The 18,384-nt window shown below is 49.5% G+C and overlaps 1 protein-coding gene across 1 annotated transcript in view; it reads right to left on the bottom strand.

Moving 5' to 3' along the window:
- Positions 1-17,970, bottom strand: part of GRIK3 (glutamate ionotropic receptor kainate type subunit 3) — a 127,077-nt gene extending 109,107 nt beyond the window's left edge. Inside the window, exon 1 of the mRNA XM_067311619.1 lies at positions 17,797-17,970. Within this exon, the coding sequence (XP_067167720.1) occupies positions 17,797-17,911 (115 nt within the window). The 5' untranslated portion in view covers positions 17,912-17,970. The remainder of the gene's footprint in view (positions 1-17,796) is intronic.
- Between the last annotated feature and the right edge of the window lie 414 nt (positions 17,971-18,384).

Consider the following 18,384-nt stretch of genomic DNA (forward strand, 5'->3'; position numbering starts at 1 on the left):
ACCAACCCTCAAAGTATTCACCATCACACAATAACAGATTGTGTGCAGTTAGCCTTAGAAAACAAATGTGCTCTCTCTTGTATAAGATGATAGAGCATCCATCACCTGCTGGCATTAAATAATACAGAATACTAGCGTATGTAATTAGCAATACATGAAATCTAAACATTATTTTAAAGGGGTTGGAATGGAAAAAAAAGGAGTGGCTATTCGTACTTCCCTTTCACTTGGAAGTTTGTTCTCTCTCCTAACCGAAGTGTCATTTTCCTGCAAACTTGCTCTGCTCGCCCTCGCCAGCGCTGCGTCACTCGGGCCAGCAGCTCGGGGTGGAAGGGCGCGTTTCCCTCTTGCGTCTCCGCGGCCTCACCCCGCTGCGCTGAAGGGACGCGGCTGCTTCCGTCAGCACGCCAGGACAGGAGCGGTTCTCCTGCCAAAATCTCCACCGATCCTCTTATTAGATTTAGACTGCCAGTGAAATACTACTGCAGAGCTGAAATGGGCAAAACGGGATTTTTATGAGACACGCTATGCACTCTGTTAATGGGCTGCTCATAAACCATGGCTTGCCTCAAATCCTCTGCAAAATCCAACTAGCTGCCACATCGCAGATCTGTCAGTACTTATTTTATCTGCCTGCAAAAGGAAACAGGAGCATCAATTCTGTCTAGGAGAAACGACACTGCGGTTGTAAATCCATTTGGTTTGCTCTGTAGTTCACTAGCACTGAGCTGCTGCAACAAATCGACAGCAGCAGCACCGGGGTGTTGGTGGCTGAGAGCAGAGACCCCTCTGCTCCCGGCACGTCTGCTGTGGGAAACCGTCTGTCCACATCTCTCCTCTGTTATTCCAGCACAGCGTCACCACCACGACTTAGACGTTACCGGGCTGGTGGAGGAGCTCTCCTGATGCAACATGCATCTTACAGACCCGTGAGACCTTGAGTCTCTGGAAAAGTCCTTGTATTTGGGGTGAGAGGGAAAGGATAGTTACACTGAAGAAACACCCGTCATCAGATGGTGACCCGCACCGCTCCAAGTCAAGGGAACACTTTCCATGTAATTCAGTAGCATCTACCCTCTCTCATAGCCTTCCCACCATCTGCAAAATGGGAACACCATTTTCTTTAAGTATTTGGCCTAAGGCTATCTAGGGGCTCTGTGGCAGAGCTGGGACTCAAACCTGAGGCTCCTGGATCCCAATCTCATATCCTTCCTCTTTTTTTGCATTGTACTGCAGTATCAGCCACACAATTAAGAGCTACATTTAAGCATCTGAATAAACAAACAAACTTCATCTTTGAAACAGTAAAGCATGTCTCGTGGGGTCCCTCTACTCCTTACTTTGGAATCTCAGGCTGATAATTAAAAACAGGAAAATTCACTTACACAAATGAACATCACATCATGCTGTGGAGCTAGCACAAAGGTACTGTCACTTCCTATTTCAAACATGCTTGAGTTGGAGGGGGCTGGGCTTTTTTAAGAGACAGCGAGAAGTCACTCGGCTGGATGGCGAGCAGCTGGCTTCACACGGATGTCCTGAGGGCTCCTCCTAATGCAGGCTGCCCGCGAAAGGCTGGCGCAGGACGGGATAATGATACAGCAATGTCACTGCGTGCCAGTTCGTTATCGCCAACTGCAGAAGAGATGAGGGCAGCGCACTGTTCAGATGCCCGGAGGGGAGGTGGCAGTGCAGGATTTCCAAGGTGCCCGTAAATACCACACCAGACTTTGGCCTTGGATGAAGCTCCTTCACACCAGAGCTTCCGGCACAAAGGGGCTGCAAAGCTGGTGGAATCTGCCACCAGGGAATGGCCCCACACTCTTTCCCATTGCAGCGATCAAGCCAGAGCTGCTGTTGTGGGCTGCTGCCTCTGCAGAGCATCCTTGACCTTAACGAGCCGCAGGGAGCCATCGCGGCCCTGGAGAGCTCTGGCCTCCAGAGAGCATAACGTGTCCACAGCGCGGCATCGGTCCCACTGCGCCTCGGGTCTCCTGCACCCGACAGTTGAAGGTGCTGCCTTCCAAGGCCTGGGAAAACCCACAGTCACCGTCAGACAGCGTCACACCGACGCCTGGTGCAGGCAAGTCCCGTCCCAACACCGAAGCATCGCCGCCCCGAAGGCAGAGCCGGCTGTAGCGCAGTCGAACAGCGCAGGCACGGGCTGCTGCAGGATGCATTTGGCACTGAATAACGTGCAGAGTCCTTGATCATATGGATCTGACTAGGGAGGCAAATGATCAGGAGCTTATTATAGTCGTCTTTTCAATTAAGTGTCTCAAATAGGGATTTAATTGGGATGTAATAGCACACACTATTGTATGTTAGTTAAATACCAAGGGATTATTAAGAGTGTATTTTTAAGGCTTTACAGTCCCATATTGAGTAAACAGTTGTTAAATTTCAATAAATAACTTTTAAAATCTGCATTAAATAAGCAGTTAAGCATATTTAGGGTTTTTAAAACGACTCAAGTCAGAGAGTCCCAGGTTGTAATCTCAGCATTTCACTAGTTCAGCAGGGCTGTGCCTGCTCGCATACTGGCTATGCCTCGCAGACCCTGCATTAAGTCTCAGCCATTTACATGCCCATGTCACAGTCTTTACATTACAATGTCACCATTACAATGTCCCAGAAAAGCAAGGAGTGCTCTTAGCCTCATTTTATGGGCAAGAAATTAAGGCACAGAAGAGTGGAGTCATTTGTTCAAAGCCATACAGGGGGTCTGTTACAGAGCGGAACAGGAGCTTAAGAAAGATCAAAAATTATTTTTCTAAAAATACAGCTTTGAAAGCCTGTAAAGAAAATGCAACTCTAACAAATTGCTGTATTATTATTGAACAACACAATTAGTCATATGCTGTTTGAGTCAATGACATTGGTGATGAATATACAAATGTCCCATGATCCCCCCAAACTAATGACTGTTTCAGTGCACTTGCTACTTGGGTCCAGAGAATACGAGAATGGAGTCAAGGGCTCTAGGAAGGACAGTAATTATATGGACCGCCATCGAGCTTTGATTCCCCTGACAGGCAGCTCTCACTTGTATCTAACCAAGAGGGTCTTTCTAAGACAGCACATTAGAAACAACAGGTGTAATCATCCTGGTAACCATGGCAATGAATAATTTAGGAATCATTTAACCTTCATATTAAGGTTGATCTGAGCTTCCTGCTGCTTTCTGTGACTATGGTGTTATTACAATGAATTATCAATGTATCCTAAGAAGTAATTGGGTAAATTGCTGCTACTTAAAGCCTGCATCTTTGGTGCAGATTGAGCGTTTCAGTGTTTGGAGGAGAAAAGAGTGCAAGCGCACATCTGCCTGCGGGTGGTGGACAGAGGTGGTTGCACCAGTGTGAACGGGGGTCCTTTGCTGAAAAGCGGGGCAGGAAAAGCCGCCATGAGTTCTGTGGTCAAGGTGATTTAAGCAACAAGGCGCTAACGGTACTCGGCCAGGCGTGAAGATTAAAAAGTCTCTAAAATCATGCCCGTGCTCCCACTTTCTAAATGGAGCTGCCTATAGCTTTCGTATTCCCTCTCTTCTCCCGTAAAGAAAGATCCACAGGGAGCTCTGAAGGGCATTGTATTAATGTATACTTGTCTACGACACACGTAATTATTTCTGGGAGATTGCCACCATGATGTGATTCCAACAAGCACTTTAATGGAAACTCCATCTGTGGAAATACAGCAACTGTGATATTTTGGGGTGGGGAGCTCACCCTAGGCTAGTTTTCCTGCCCAGCTCTCTCCCATCACGGCTGACATGGAAGCACATGAGCCATTCAGAACAGAAAAAGGAGCAGAAAGTGTTCAGAAACAAGTCATTGCCATTACCCTGCCTTGTTGGACATTTAACACTAGTAAAGAAAACAAGAAATCAGTAATCTTCAACCCAGTACACTGTAAAATTAATGAGAAACTACTGAAGAACACAAATAACCAGTGCTCTCCGTTAAAGGCAGCTAGCACCAGTTGTAGCAATCCAAAGGAAAAGCTGTACCCTGGCTACTATCCGTTATCCTTTTGAAATCCGTTATCGTCAATGTCTAGTTTTTGTCAGCTGAAATCAGAGAATGGTTAACCCTTTAACATGCTGTCTATTTAGAAATAATCATTCTTATTATAAATCAACTGTGATAGCTTAAACTAGTCATAAAGATGTATATATGAAAAAACAAATCAAAGTAGAATGGCCGCAAAGGAAAAATCATTAGTTCCCTAGTGGGTTTACAAGTAATTTGCTACCAATAAAAATGCAAAAACACATTTTGTTGGGTAATGATCATAAATAATCCTTGGGCAAGAATTTTTTCCAGGACTCACAAGTCCACTCCCTTGATGGCAAGTTTTATTACCCTGGTTTCTCCGTGTTTTCTTTCAAAATGCAGCTGTCATAACAATTTACGAATTACAGTCCTGTTGGCATAAACTTTCATAATTCATATGGAAATAGGTTTTCCCACCAACACTCACAAAGCACAAAAAGCCATGTAGCCACATAGCATGACCTTAATAACACAGTCAAAAAGTACGTATCAGACTCATGGGCCAGTACTAAATATAGATGATCACACGGTTGGGGGAAAAAATCCCACGTGAACTTACTTGAATGGCAGGGAGGTGTATTTTATACTGTGGCATACTTAGAAAACCCGTGCTCTCGCCCAGACTGATGGGACCTTTCCGGATCTTTAGGATGCAAGGGAACATGCTGAGCAGTTTATTTCCAAGCACTGGCACTAAGCAAAAATCCCAACCAGCTGCTAAGGAAGCCTGTGAATACAGTTTATTCCTAAAATAGGAGAAAGAACAGCTTGTCCAAGATTTAAGCTATATTAATTTCTTCCCTCCACTTTTGAGGCATGAGGTTGAAGAGTGGAGTTCAATGTCCAAAATGAAGATAGCACTAAGGGAGCTACATTGGAAGGGAACTGAGGCTATTATTTAAGCAAGACTAAATGACAAGTCACATCTGCCAAGGTTAAAAGCTGAACACGTATCATGTGGTTTTCTTGTGGTTCATCTCTGTGGTTCAGTTGTTCTTCAGTCAAAGAGGGGGGGGAAGTGTCAGATTCTTGGAGTAAGAGAGAGAGGGAAAAAGGGAAATTTAATTAGGCTAGAATTGCCTCCAAAAAGTACTAAAATTAAATGTGAATTCATAATGTAAAGATAATGATATGCAAATCAGGCTGGGTTTCAGGTTTTAGTATGCCATTGCTCTTCTTCTAATTGGAAGAAATGGATCCAGCTACTGAAATTGCCACACTTAACATATAAAATCACACTGCAGAAAGGAAAATATTTCATGTTCCTCCTCAAACCTCAAATAACTACCACTGCATTAATGTATAAGAAAATGAAGTAAATAGGGATATAACTAACTAATTTTTTACTGATCAGTTTATAAACAGATGTGCCTGTGTACAAAAACAGTTTTGTCTATTGAAACGTCACTGAGATTGAAGGTAGCTGCTAAAAGAACATGGGACTTATTATATTTAACATTTTTATTGATAACTTTAATCTTAAATGAAGTTGAGAGCTGTATAAAGACAAGCTCTGCATCTTAAAAAACATTATCAGCTTCATCTAAGATCATGAAACACACCTTCTGAGTAACCCATTATCCATGATGCAGATGAATGGGAAAAGAAACTAAAGATCCTATTTCTGTTCAAATATTATGAGCTAAACATAGATTCCGCCCTGAAGCTAAATGTCCACTTTGAATTTCTTCAAAGTAAAGATGACAAAAACTGATCTCGCAGAAATAAAAATTTGTAAGAAGAAAAGTGCATAAAATGAGGAAGAAAGTGGTTTTCTTTCCCTATAAAAGAACAACGGATCTTTAAGAATTTATAGACCAGAAATTCGAACCAAGAGCCTCCTTTTGAAAGGTCCCTGTTACTGCTTAAATTTGGAATAGCGTTACAGCAAAAGAGAATTGAACAGTGATTGCATCCAGAAGCGGAGCAGGTGAAGCGCTGTGGGCCAGGCGCGGAGGAGGCTGCAAGCCCCCTGGAACCGATGGGCAGGAGCAGAGGGGCGAGGGGGGGGATTTTCCCCTTCCCCAGGATAGAGCCTGCCCAGGATGCCTTGCCTTCGGGATGTCCTGTGCAATGTCTAAAGCACCTTGCGGGAAAGCAGTCCGGCTGCCACTGGAACGGGTGGGAAACGAGGGGCTGGCGTTAGCCCCGGTCTGCAGCTTGGCGAGCGCCGCGGTTTGCTCTTCTGCCTCTCTAGCTGTCCAGTCTCCATTTACGTTCTCAACTTCTAATGCGATGGTTCAAGTGACGAAAATATTGTCTCTGTGCCAGAGAGTTAAAACTGAAAGTAATTAAGGCAGAATCTTCTCCTGCAACAGAAAGTAGTGAACATGTGGAGATAGCATAAAAATCAGTGTTTCTGCCATTGTAAGCCCACAAAACAAATTAGATTTTGAATGAAGCACATGGCACAGTGACCCATGTAAAAAGCTTAGCTTGACCTCTGAATGTAATGACATTTTCTCCCCAATTCAACTTATAATTAGACAAGCAGAATTTTGAATATTTAAATTAGAGAAGAATTCATTGATTGTTTATTTAAAAATTTTGACAACAGCAAGACGCTGTGACGTTTATCTCTTAATACGGAATGCACAGTTCACTCCTCCGCTTAGACTGATCAGACTCCCGGCAGCAAATACCCACAGCAGAAGCAATTTTGAACCCAGGCTCTTCTTCCTCATCTGAACTATCTAGGAGCTTCGGTCTTGGAAATTTTCCTTCCTCTTGCTTCCCGCCATGGTTAAGCCTCTAGATGAAGCCTTTCCTAATTCACAGAGAACAGCAAAATGATCTCTTTTTTTATGGAAGTCCTTGAACTGGCCAAGACCAACGTGCCACTAAGTGCTGGGGAATTATGTCCTCCTCCAGCAGGGGTGACCTGGCCCGGCCTGGGCACGGGACGCAGCGGGGAACAGGCTGCATGCGAGGGCAGAGATCACAAATTAGACAAAGAGCAGTTTAACTGGCCGCTAATGCAGAGCAGAGGCAGAGACCAGGCGGGAGTGACCTGAAGCATGATTTGCAGCAAATGTCTTTTTCTCTCATAAATAGGAGCGACACTCTGGAATGATTATCCGCCCAGATTTATCTCTGCAGCTCCGTGTGTATCCTTCTGTGCTTAAAAATGTCTCGCTGCCCTTTGTATTATTGCATTGCCCTTTACATTCATACCGCATAAACCTCTCAAGTACCGTAAAACTTACAAGGTGTAATATAACATCATGATTTCCTTTTATACACCATAAACAACCCGCACTGAAGAAGGAGCATAGAAAGGGAGACTTTATTTAGCCTGACAATGATACGGTGTGATTCAGGATGGAAATATATATACAAGTACACACACATACACTCTTACACACTTAAAATCACAAGCTGGATTGATTATCTGGCACTGATGGATCACTTTAATGTATTAGGTAGATAAGGAAATTGATTATTCAGTAAATCATTGTCTGCACTAAGAATCCAGTATTAAAAAAGAAAGAGAAAATATGATAAACCTGTCTCGCACAGGCAAAGAAAAGCTTACACTTTTAAGGTTAGTCATTATGTACCTTTTGCTACATGTCCAATGAAAGAATAACACCTTGGATTTCTGCGGTATTAAATTACCAATTTTCCTTCCCAAAACACTCTAGGAAGCGAACCTTATTGCAGCTGACAGCCTTCAGGTGCACGGCTAGGAGAGCAGCCGCTGCCGTCCCTCCGTAGAGCCCGACGCTGAAAAGGGGGCAGAATGACCGAGGAGAGCCCAGAGCCGCAGCGCTCCCTGCCCAGGGCCAGCGGCCGGCCCGGGACGCCCAGGATGCCAAACGCACCCGCTCGAGTCAACGCGAGATCTGTCCGCGTGTCGCTAACTCTGCTTCCAGCTCCTGGCAGCAGCTCGCGCTGACCTGTGTGATAACCTGCCGGGGGGGCTTGGAAACACGGGCTGCCCCGTGCCGTCGGCTTGCTCCGGAGACACCAGGGCACTGACGAGCCTCTGCCCGCACCCGAAGGGTCAGAGGGAGAGGAGGAGCGGAGGAAGCAAGAATAGGAGCAAAGAAGGAGAATAAAGGAAAATTAAAATGAAAAATTGGATATATAAGTCTCAGAAAGCCTGCACCATGCTGTCACCCCAGGGATGCACCCAGTAGTTCTTCTGGGCCTGTTTTTGGCAGCTTTGTCTTATGTTTCTTTCCTGACCTAGGTCTGTAGGTCAATACTGAGCTGACTTCTGCTTCCCAAAGGGAAGAAATAGGAGATAGGAGAAGTGACAGAGTTTTTAAAAAGTCAAGCAAAGAAGGTATGCGTCGAAAAGCCTTATAGCCGTATTAGTAAACAACAGCAAAAGCTAAGGTAACAGACGTATTTTAGGAAGGAAATACCTAACGACTGGGTGCTTTCTCTGGGGAGAAGCATCAGAAATGGTCTGCGATGAACCTCCTGCAACCAGAGCCTAGAGAAGGAACTCAAGTATTTCTGCCAGTTAGGACTATGGCGTTACAGAGCTTAGTTGCCTCTAAAACTCCCCGGGTCCCAGCCCGGTGCCTGAAGTCCCAGAGCAACAGCTCCGAGTCACGTGTCGGCAGTGCTGGAGACGGTTGGGAGATGTTTGCCTGGTGTCCTACAGCAGGTCTGACACTGCCCCAAAAGGCTTATCCGTGAATTCTTTGGGAAACTGGATTCTTGCCCAAGAAATTGCACTAGTTACACTGTAAAGTAGGAGGCAAAGAAGGCAAGGAGGTATTAGCTGATACTGTGCTCTGCTGGGACAGTTACTCTTTAATTCTCCAACACGGAGGATCAAGAACCTTTTGCTACCAGTGCTATGGTTAGATTGTCAACCATAAAAAAAGCAGCCCTGTTATATTGTCATAACCCTTTTAATTTGTATAAAAATGCAAATGGGTATAGAAACCATTAGGAAACAGTCTTGATCTGCTCTAATTTTTACTAGAAAACATACCAGCTATCTTTGTACAGAATATATGGAATGAATAATTTATCTAAGGTGAGATATGACTCAAAGATCTTCAGACTTAACAGTGCCTGATTAGTTTAAAGAAAAACTTTATTTATAATGGCAATGAAAACAGCCATCTTTTTCCAGACTCCCCGTCACTGTAGAGATGCACACACATTATTCTTTACTGACAACTTAAAAACCATCTTTTCGACACATTTGCAGTGCGCAGTCCTGAGGCACGCTCAGGCAGGCAAGCTGGTTTGTACCTGGAATGCAAAAATCTATCTGCAGATGGTTGCAGGTGTAGCATGCAGCTCCGAAAGCAAAGGCGAGGTTGTTCCTTCTTGGGAAAATCAGTTCTCAAATCCTATGCTAAGCATGTGCTGTAAGCATTTATTCCATTCATAACAAAATCAGCCCGGTTTTCAATGTACAACTTCTGCTGCAGCCAGTGGAAAAATTACATAAGCCTGTGTACCCAAACAGCTGCTGTATCTAGCAGAGACGCTCCTATTTTACAAGCAGAGGGTGGAATTTAAAATTACTGCTGTGACTTGCTTCTGAGTGCTTTGAATCCACTGCTAAACTACCCAACAAGTCTAACACTTCAGTCCCAATAGACAGTCATAACTCAGCTAAATTTGTGGGTTATACCAGATTTTATTTACTGTTTCATCCTGAGAGATAAGTAAGAGATGACAGCCATCTATTCATTAAACTGGGGGAAAAGCCGCCTACAGCTAACACGGGTTCTCTCGCCGTACGCTTCCCCATCTTTAATCGAATTTGGATTTTGCCGTACTAGCGCTGTTATTTTAAGAATGGCTTGCGTTCGTATCCACCTGGGTCCTCCCGAGTTCAAAGAGCCGGGCTTTTCACCTCTAAGCCCCTAATTTGAACAAAGGACGTGCTGTAGCAATCAAACGTCATTACCAGCTAACGAGTATCCGGTGGCCTATGCAGGAGCAGTCAGCGGCCTTATCCCATTCCTTATTGGACATTACGAACCACCGTTGCAGCCCGAGCCACTGCAGTGGCACTAATGAATGCTCCTGAAGCCGCTGTTTGCAGATGTCAAGGAGCGAAGGCTAATTTAAATCAATCAGTCCCGAAGGCCTCTGTAACGGGCTTAGTGCTGCGGTGCCGGGGAACCTGCGTGCCCTTTATGGCGGTCCCCGTGTGCCCAGTTTCTGCAGCGATGAGCAAAGCGCAAGTCCTGAACTCAGGAATTCATCCGAACGTTTATGTAACTTTAAGCCTTTGTTTTATTCCCTGAATATTACCTGGTTTGTGTGGATGCTTGAAGCTTTCCCACACAGGGCTGTTTTTCAGCCTCAGGAGCTAACCGGGTAGACTGCCCGGGCCGGGGGCTGGTGACCAGCACCGCCAGCACCTCTCCCATCTCCAGCACCTCCGCTGCCCCGGTCCCTGCAGCGTCACTGCTGGGCTGCACCTCGTGCAGCGATTCTGCAGCCGAGCAGCTGCTGTGCAGCGGCTCCTCCTCACGCCAGGCTGCGCGCGCTCCCCTTAGGCAACCTCTGATCAGGAAGCCAGAAATCGTGTGTTTCCCTTTTCCTTCTCTTTTCCTTTAGCACTACAAAGCATTGGCAGAGGCGTCAGATTTATCCTCCCCCTCCCATAGCATCTTCTTCCTCTCGTTATCTTAACCTCGGTGGTGACCACCCTGAGCAACACCGACTGAAGCTGGAGCAGAAACAAGGCAGTGAACTGAGCCTTTCACCTGCTTTAAGAGCTCTTTGGTAATGATCCGAATCTATTTTAGGCTTTATTGTGAATAATAAATACAAGCACCGCATTATTGCTATTTTTATTATTAATGAACCACTGTAGTAATGCCTTGAAGCCACAATACGTTTGAGTCCCTGCTATGTCAGTGCAAAATAAGACAATCCCTGCCCCAAAAAATAATAGTCTTGAATTTTTAAGGGACACAGAAGCCTGCCATATGCAATGCTAGGTTGTCAATGCAGTCAGTACAAACGGGACACAGAGTCACAGTAGCTCAGACGCTAATCGCTTTAAGACAACCAGCACTCCTCGTTTCACATTTATTCCATCTGGCAGCGTTGCCGGTAGCACAGTTTCGAGCCTCGCATCCAGCCCTCCGTCCCTCCGCGTCTCTCTCCCCCTCCGTCCCCCTGTTGAGTTCTCGCGCTTTCAACTTGTTATCTGCCTCACCCAGAGACTTTCACCACTCTAAGTACGCAGAGGAAAAAAGTCTAGACAGCAGCACATTAAACCGCTAGCCAAAAAGAGGGAAAGAAGGCTGTGCAGCATAACTGGAGGAGAAATGCAATACATTGGATTATGAGGCTTAAAGCCTGCTACAAACCGGCTGCGCAGCGTCGGGTTTTATTCGATACCGTGTCTCCATGAGAGGCTCCAGCACGGTCGCTCCGCTGGCAGAGCTATTCCATGCAAATGCTTGGGAATTAGTGATGATAGCTAATACAAGAGAGCAGCATTCAGTAACTGGAAGGAGAAAGGTGGCCAGAAACACGGTTTTCCGTACACCTACGAGCACTGAAGCAGTCAATGAAAAACACTGCCCTCTGCTGCTGTAGGGAACGAGCACTGCAGGAACACCAGGCACTATCGACTGGCTGGCAATATATTGACAGCGGATGGGAGAAGGAGAGCTGTATTTCATTTAATATTGCTAATTCAGTGAAATTGCTGATCTGCACCAAAGAAGCACTTCATTTACCAGGACAAGAGAGACCTAACTTTGTTGAGGTTGAATTATTGTTAGTACTGTTCTGTGCGTGACTGCACCACGAAGGCTTTAAAAAACCTTTTCATAATATCAGCCTTCATTTAGTTCTGTCAATAAAAACATCCAGACATGGAGAAATTAAGTTTAAAGTAGCAGCAGTGGGTTTGCACCTGCTGGTGATAAAACAAGAAGTGGCGATGCACAAACGCAACGCGGCGCCTTTACGGCAGAGACTTTCCCCGCGGTGGCGAGCCGGGTGCCGGGCGCGACGCTCCGGGGAACCGGCTGCACGCGGAGTCCTTCCTCGCCGCCTGGGTTCTGCGCTAATCACCCGCGCGAGGGTGTCGCTGGGTCAGCGCACGCAGGCGGCAGCCAGTGTCCGTCCCGTCGGAGCAAGCAGCCCCAGCACTAAGCAGGTCTGTTTACGTCGGCTCTACTCCTTCCCCCGTGATGAATGAGGGTCTGTTTTTTTCTGTTTGCGGTTTGATCTTAATTTCCTGTATGAGGTTCTCAAGAGGATGCTAAGATCAAATAATTAGACTTTTCTGCGATAAAGAGGTAACATTGTTATTCAAATGTATTCCGCATTAATTTACCACCAAACAATTTACACTTCCGTCCTTACATCCTGCTGAAATTACTAGAATACGTTATCTGACACACAAAGCATCTCGTGACCTGAAATAACTTTATCAGCCATGAAACGCTTGAGCAATGGGTGTATGGTCACAGAAATACAAATGGAAATGCAGGAAAAGCCACCGAGGCAATAGAGTGATTTAAAAACAGGAAAAACAAGAACAACAGATAGCACTTAGCTTGCAGCAGTGCAAACGCGGACGGGCAGCATCCTGCCCCAAACCCACTAGCCCGTTTGGTGCTCGGTCCCCAGGAGGTACAGGGGTCCCCATCCCTCTTTTGCTACCCCTCGTAAAGGAGCCGGAGGCGTCGCTGTAGCTTTACCCAGCGATACGAATAGACCAGAATCCAAGGCAACATCCATTTTATGGTCAGCTAGGCGCTACATAACGCGTGTCGACTCGGCCAGGCGACCCCCAAGTCTAATTTCTTTCTGTTTATACTCCGCAGTCAGGAGCAAATGGCAGCAACGTGCGCAGCCAGGCTGCCCAGAAGGGAAGATTCCTCAAATTAATGTTTTCTGTCTGTGTGCTGGTCTCAGGTGGTGTGAAGCCACTTGTCTAAAGCTATTTGCTTCTGGGGGGAGAAGAAACATATTGATCCCAGTTCAATTTCTCCCTGCTCCTACCCCGCGATGTGTCATTGCCTCGCCAGGCACGGAGAGAAATTTCTCATTGTTTCACGCTCGGCGACTCCCAAACTCAACGCTGAGCGTTCGGGCGCGCCGGGCCCCGGTGACGCACCGAGCCGTGGGCCCAGCCGCGTATCCCTGCGGCCGGGCGCATCCCTGCCACCGGAGCCGGGCCGCAGGCAGCGGGCGGCAGCGCGGGGGGCAAACGCCTTTCGGAACGGCTTTGAAATGAACGGGTAGAAAAGGGAGCCTCAGCGGCGTGCGCCTGGTTTCCGGGTGAGAAGGGGCCCCCGCTACGAGTGCCCGCATGCCGGGGGGCTCCAGCCCCTCCGCCGGAGCGCGGGCGAGACCCGGGGAGCCTGCTGCAGCCAGGCGGGACCGTCCCGTCCCGTCCCATCCCATCCCTGCTGCTGCTTGCCAGCGGAAGTTTTCCAAACAATTAATTGAGCAGGTGCGAAACAGAAAAATACTTGGCCCGCCTTTTCCAGAATTACCTTCTCCGGTGTCCACAGATCGCATAACCACGCAATTCCCAGTCCTTTCGACACTGCTTTTTTCAGCCTAGAAAAGTCTCTGTCTTTTTTTTTCAATGAAACTTAGTTTGCAGAGTGTAGGAAGGTGATTTCAAAACAAAATCCAAGGCAGACATAATAAGACCCAGAAAAGCCAGTCATACAGAGGAGGATAATTATCCACAGAATTTGTTTTCTATGTATTTATATAAAATAATCAATGATTTTTTTTCACCTAGTCTCCAATCCAATTTGCTTCTCTTTTCTGTGTTATTTGCAAATCATGCAAACAATCGATGCCCTGACCCCTTCTCTTAGCAAACACAGTTTAAAAAGAGACTACAACAAATAAAATCCGATAAACTCCTTCATGCAAGACTGTTTGTTTAAAGGCTTAGTCGGAGCCCAGTCCTGCTCGCAGCCACTTCAGTGGCACAGGACTGGGATTTTCAAAAATGCTCCAAGTATAACAGTCTGTTGACACAAACCAAAAAAGGAATATCATCTTAGCTTTTTAAAAAAGGCAAAAATCCAGAGGTGAAGGTGAATCTTTTCCAAGATTTAGAGATCAAGGTGAAGTCTCTTCCAGGCAGTGGGTGGCTCCCGTGCGGAGGGAGGGGTCGGGCCGGTCCCGGTCCCGGCCCAGGCGCACGGCGCTGGTCCCGGCGCTGGCAGCCGCCCGCAGTGGGGACGGCAGGCGCTGGCCCTGCTGCCCTAGCTGGGGTGACCCCCGCGGTGCCGGGCGCTCAGGTAAACGGCGACGGCCGGGCTAAGGCCAGGACCGTACCTGCGGCCTCCGTGTCAACTCCTAAAAGCACTTGAATACCAACAAAAACACCACCGACAAATGCAAGTACTGTCACTGGGTTCACTGCTCCCCTGCTCTGTTTTTTACCATTACTAATTAATCTCAAGCCGTTGGCATGCATTTGATGCGCACGTGCATTTTGCTAACAGCTCATCCGTCAAAACAGTCATTCCACGTAATTCCCGAGGAGGCTTCAGCAGAGCCCGGCAGTCGAGGCTTGTCGGCTTCCCAGCATCAGCCCTCCGGGCTCGGAGGGCGACGACGTTTGCAGCAGCACCGCGTGCTCGCTGGGGCCGGGATCGTCGGGCTGCCTGGGGTAGCTCAATCATGCTGTACGCGCCGTTTTTACCATGCGGGGTGGGGGCACGAGACTGCAAACGCTTGAGGGCTCCGGGCTGCACTGAATAACAGGTATAATCTCGCTGGTCGTATCCGCAGCCGGGGCTGGCAGCATCGCAGGTACCTGCTCTCTGCCGGGGCGGTGTAAACCCAGGCAACTCCGCTCGTGTTGTCACAGCTATCTGTCTCAGTACCAGAATAAGTCGGAGCTGCATCAAACACCTTGAGTGTGCAGCAGAGCTAGATGGCATTTTCTGATACAGCATTCTCAAATATTTAACAGATTGCATAATAATTAAACAGCTGTTGAATAAGCTGCAGATACAAACTCCTACTTAATAAAAAAAATCTAGCAATGAGGCACAGCTTTTCTTTGTACATATATATGTGTAGATTATGTTTATATGTGTAGATGAAATATTTATATTTGTGAGAGAAGGAGTGCTTTTGTCTCTTTCTTTCCTTTTCTAGATGTCTCCCCTAGAGAAATAAAACTGTGTTTATGTTACCAGTTTCATAGGAAAAAAAGGATAGCTTTGAAAAGTTACTTGTTTTCTTTCTGGTTTGAATTTCAGTTTAAAAACAATACTCATTTAAGTGTTCTCCACTTTTGGCATAACCTATTAATTAGAAGCATTACTTGAAAGCCAATACAGCTTTGCACAAATTAATGCAGGGGGGAAAGCTGCAATCTTCCATGAACTGAGAAAGAGGTCAAAATTATTCCAGTTCTAGCCGAGAGCGAAGGTAAACACAGATCTCCCTCCATCCTCATTTAAAGCTTTTCCTGATCTTAAAGTTTCTGATTTTACTGATCAAGAGAAAGGCTAAAGGAGCTGCTGAATTTAGGCTGTTTTCAGGCTCTGAAGCGAGCCCGTTTCTGCGCGAGCACCAGCCGCGCTGGCAGGGGCTGCGCGCGGCGGCTCCCACGGCCGGGAGAGCCGGCTGCGCGCTGCCTCGCCGCCGTGCGCAGCGCTGGCCCCGGCACGGTGCGGGCGTAGGACGCTCTGTGCCCCCCAGACCTGAGGCTGAACATCTCCGCACGCAGCCGTCGCCCTGCAAGCGTCCGCGCGTTGCCGGCAGACCGCAGCCGGCGCGGGCAGCCCTGCACGAGCGCGGCCCCTCGAGCCGCCCGTGGCTCCGGCGGGTCCGGGCACCCGCTGCTGCCAGCCGGAGCGCGAGCAGCCCCGAGCCCGGCGCTCCCGGCCGGCAGCAGGGCCCTGGCAGGCGCCCCAGCCTCTGTCCCTGCTGCCCTTAGCTAAAGGTGCTGCCGGGGCCCCTCGGAGGGCTGAGACGCAGCAGCGGCTGCAGGGCAGCCACGATGGGGTCTGAGGCCAGTAGGAAGGACAGAGGCGCCGGACGGACGGGCGCTGCGGTGCGGGGGGCGGCGAGCGATGCCCGCCGTGCGGGGGGGACCTGCCACCGCGCAGCTGAGCCCTGCTGCTGCTGCTGCTGCTGCTGCGCTGCCGGGGCAGCCCTGTGCCGCCCCCCGAACAGCGGCAGCTTCTCTGGGGGTGGGTTTTGCTGTGGCACAAAACGCGTCCAGCGGTTCAAGGATGTGGCGGAGACACGTTCACCCAGCATAAAAGCCCTAGTAAAAGTTCAGCAGCCACCAGGGCCCAGACCCTACAGGCAAGTCCCATTAACCTTTTCCACCAAAATTTGTGTCACTTAAACATGCGCAGGACTGCACCCGCCTCTAGTGCCTTGTTCACAGAGGTCTGTGGGAGAGCAGGGTTCACCCTGCCGGAATGAAGCCCCGTGTCCGTGAGACGCTCTGGGCCATGCTGTCACTTGAAACCGTAGTAGCGGTGACAGTATTTCACTTCAGAAAGCAGCTATCGCTCAGGACTAGCATTTTTCTCTCTCTTACTGGCTTTCATATTGCTGCTGTGTCGTTGCATTGGCATAAATAAAACCTGTTTTTTCACTAAAAGATATATGCAGATCTATTCAGCTTTCACTAGTTTCTCTGGGTTAGAATTTGTTCCCTGAAAAGACAGTTAACCTGTCCTTACAGTTTTTACTGGCCAGACAGCAGATCCCTGGAAATGCATACCGATGGCAAAGTACATGGGATATAACAGGAAAACAGAGACTTTCTTTATGTGACATACTGAAAACAAGCACCTTTTTTAATTACAGAAAGAAAAATCATAGACTCTTTCCCAATCCGTTTTCTGTGCAATTACTTTATGTAACGTTATTAAAAATTAATTTTCCCCAGAACCTCAGCTATTTAATGAAACCTGCCTGGGCTCCAGCAGCGGCTGCCGTGCAGCCAGCCCGCTGGCACCCTCCGGGCACCCAAGCTCGGTGCCTCGGGCTCTCCAGGACTGCCCGTCCCTTCTGCCGGGCGCCCGGGTCTCAGAGCAGGTCCAGCCGTCCCCGGGTGGGAGCCTGCCCCGGCCCAGAGTCAGGGCACCTCTGTTGTACCAGGCACTGCATCCTTCCTCACAAGGGGCACAGCATCCCTCCTTGCACCCCCACAGCATCCCTCTTGCACCAGGCACAGCACCCCTCCGTGTACCGACACAGTATCCCTGCTTGCACCAGGCATAGCACCTCTCCTTGCAACTGCACAGCACCCCTCCTCGCACCACCACGGCATCCCTCTTGCACCGGGCACAGCTTCTCTCCTTGCAACCGTACAGTATCGCTCTTGCACCGGGCGCAGCATCTCTCCTTGCAACCGTACAGTATCGCTCTTGCACCGGGCACAGCATCTCTCCTTGCAACCGTACAGTATTGCTCTTGCACCAGGCACAGCATCTCTCCTTGCAACTGTACGGTATTGCTCTTGCACTGGGCACAGCACCCCTCCTTGCACCTGCGCAGCACCCCTCCTTGCACCCGCACGGCATCCCCGCTTGCAGCAGGTGCAGCACCCCTCCTTGCAGGGGCACAGCACCCCTCCTCGCAGGGGCACGGCACCCCTCCTTGCACCCGCACGGCATCCCCGCTTGCAGCGGGCGCAGCACCCCTCCCCGCGCAGGCAGGGCACCCTCACCGCGCTGTGCCCCGCACCCTCCCGCACCGTGCGCGGCCTCGCTCGCCTCCCGGCGCTGCGCCCCTCGGCCTGGGCAGGGCCCCGCCGCGGCCGTCGGGGCGCGGAGCTTACCGATCCGGATGACATGCGGCATCCCATGCGCGCAGGGGCCCCAGAGGCCGCCGACCAGGAGCGCTGCCCAGTATTCCCAGAGCACACGGCGGAGCGCCGGCCAGAGTCGGGTCATCGCGGGGGAGGGCGGCGGCGCCGGGCGGCTCTACGGCCCCAGGGGTAGCCGGGGAGCGCGCTGCTGCCCGGGGGCTACGCGGAGCTGCCGGTCGGCGCCGAGGCCGGAGCGCTCATGGCACATCTTACTGGGATCCGCAGCCCGCGCCGTCCCACGTCCCGCGGAAGCCGTGCCGGAGCGCTGCCGCCGAGCCGAGCCGTGTCGAGCCGAGCCGTGTCGAGCCGGGCCGGGCCGGGCCGAGCCGAGCCGGGCGGCACCTGCGGAGCCGGGGCTGCCGGTGCAGCCCGCAGGAGCGGCTCTGTCCCCTCCTACCACTGATGCGCGCGGCTCGCACAAAGCCCCGGAGTGGAGTCCTGCACTCAGCGCGCACTCACACTCGCACTCGCACCCGCCCCGCACCCCGGGGGGGCCGGGGCAGGGCCGCTCCGCGGGGGCAGCCGCGCACCGCGCCCGCGCGCAGCCCCGCCGCCGCC

This window comes from Apteryx mantelli, chromosome 27 (genome assembly GCF_036417845.1).
Source record: "Apteryx mantelli isolate bAptMan1 chromosome 27, bAptMan1.hap1, whole genome shotgun sequence".
In the NCBI taxonomy this organism is placed as follows: Eukaryota; Metazoa; Chordata; class Aves; order Apterygiformes; family Apterygidae; genus Apteryx; species Apteryx mantelli.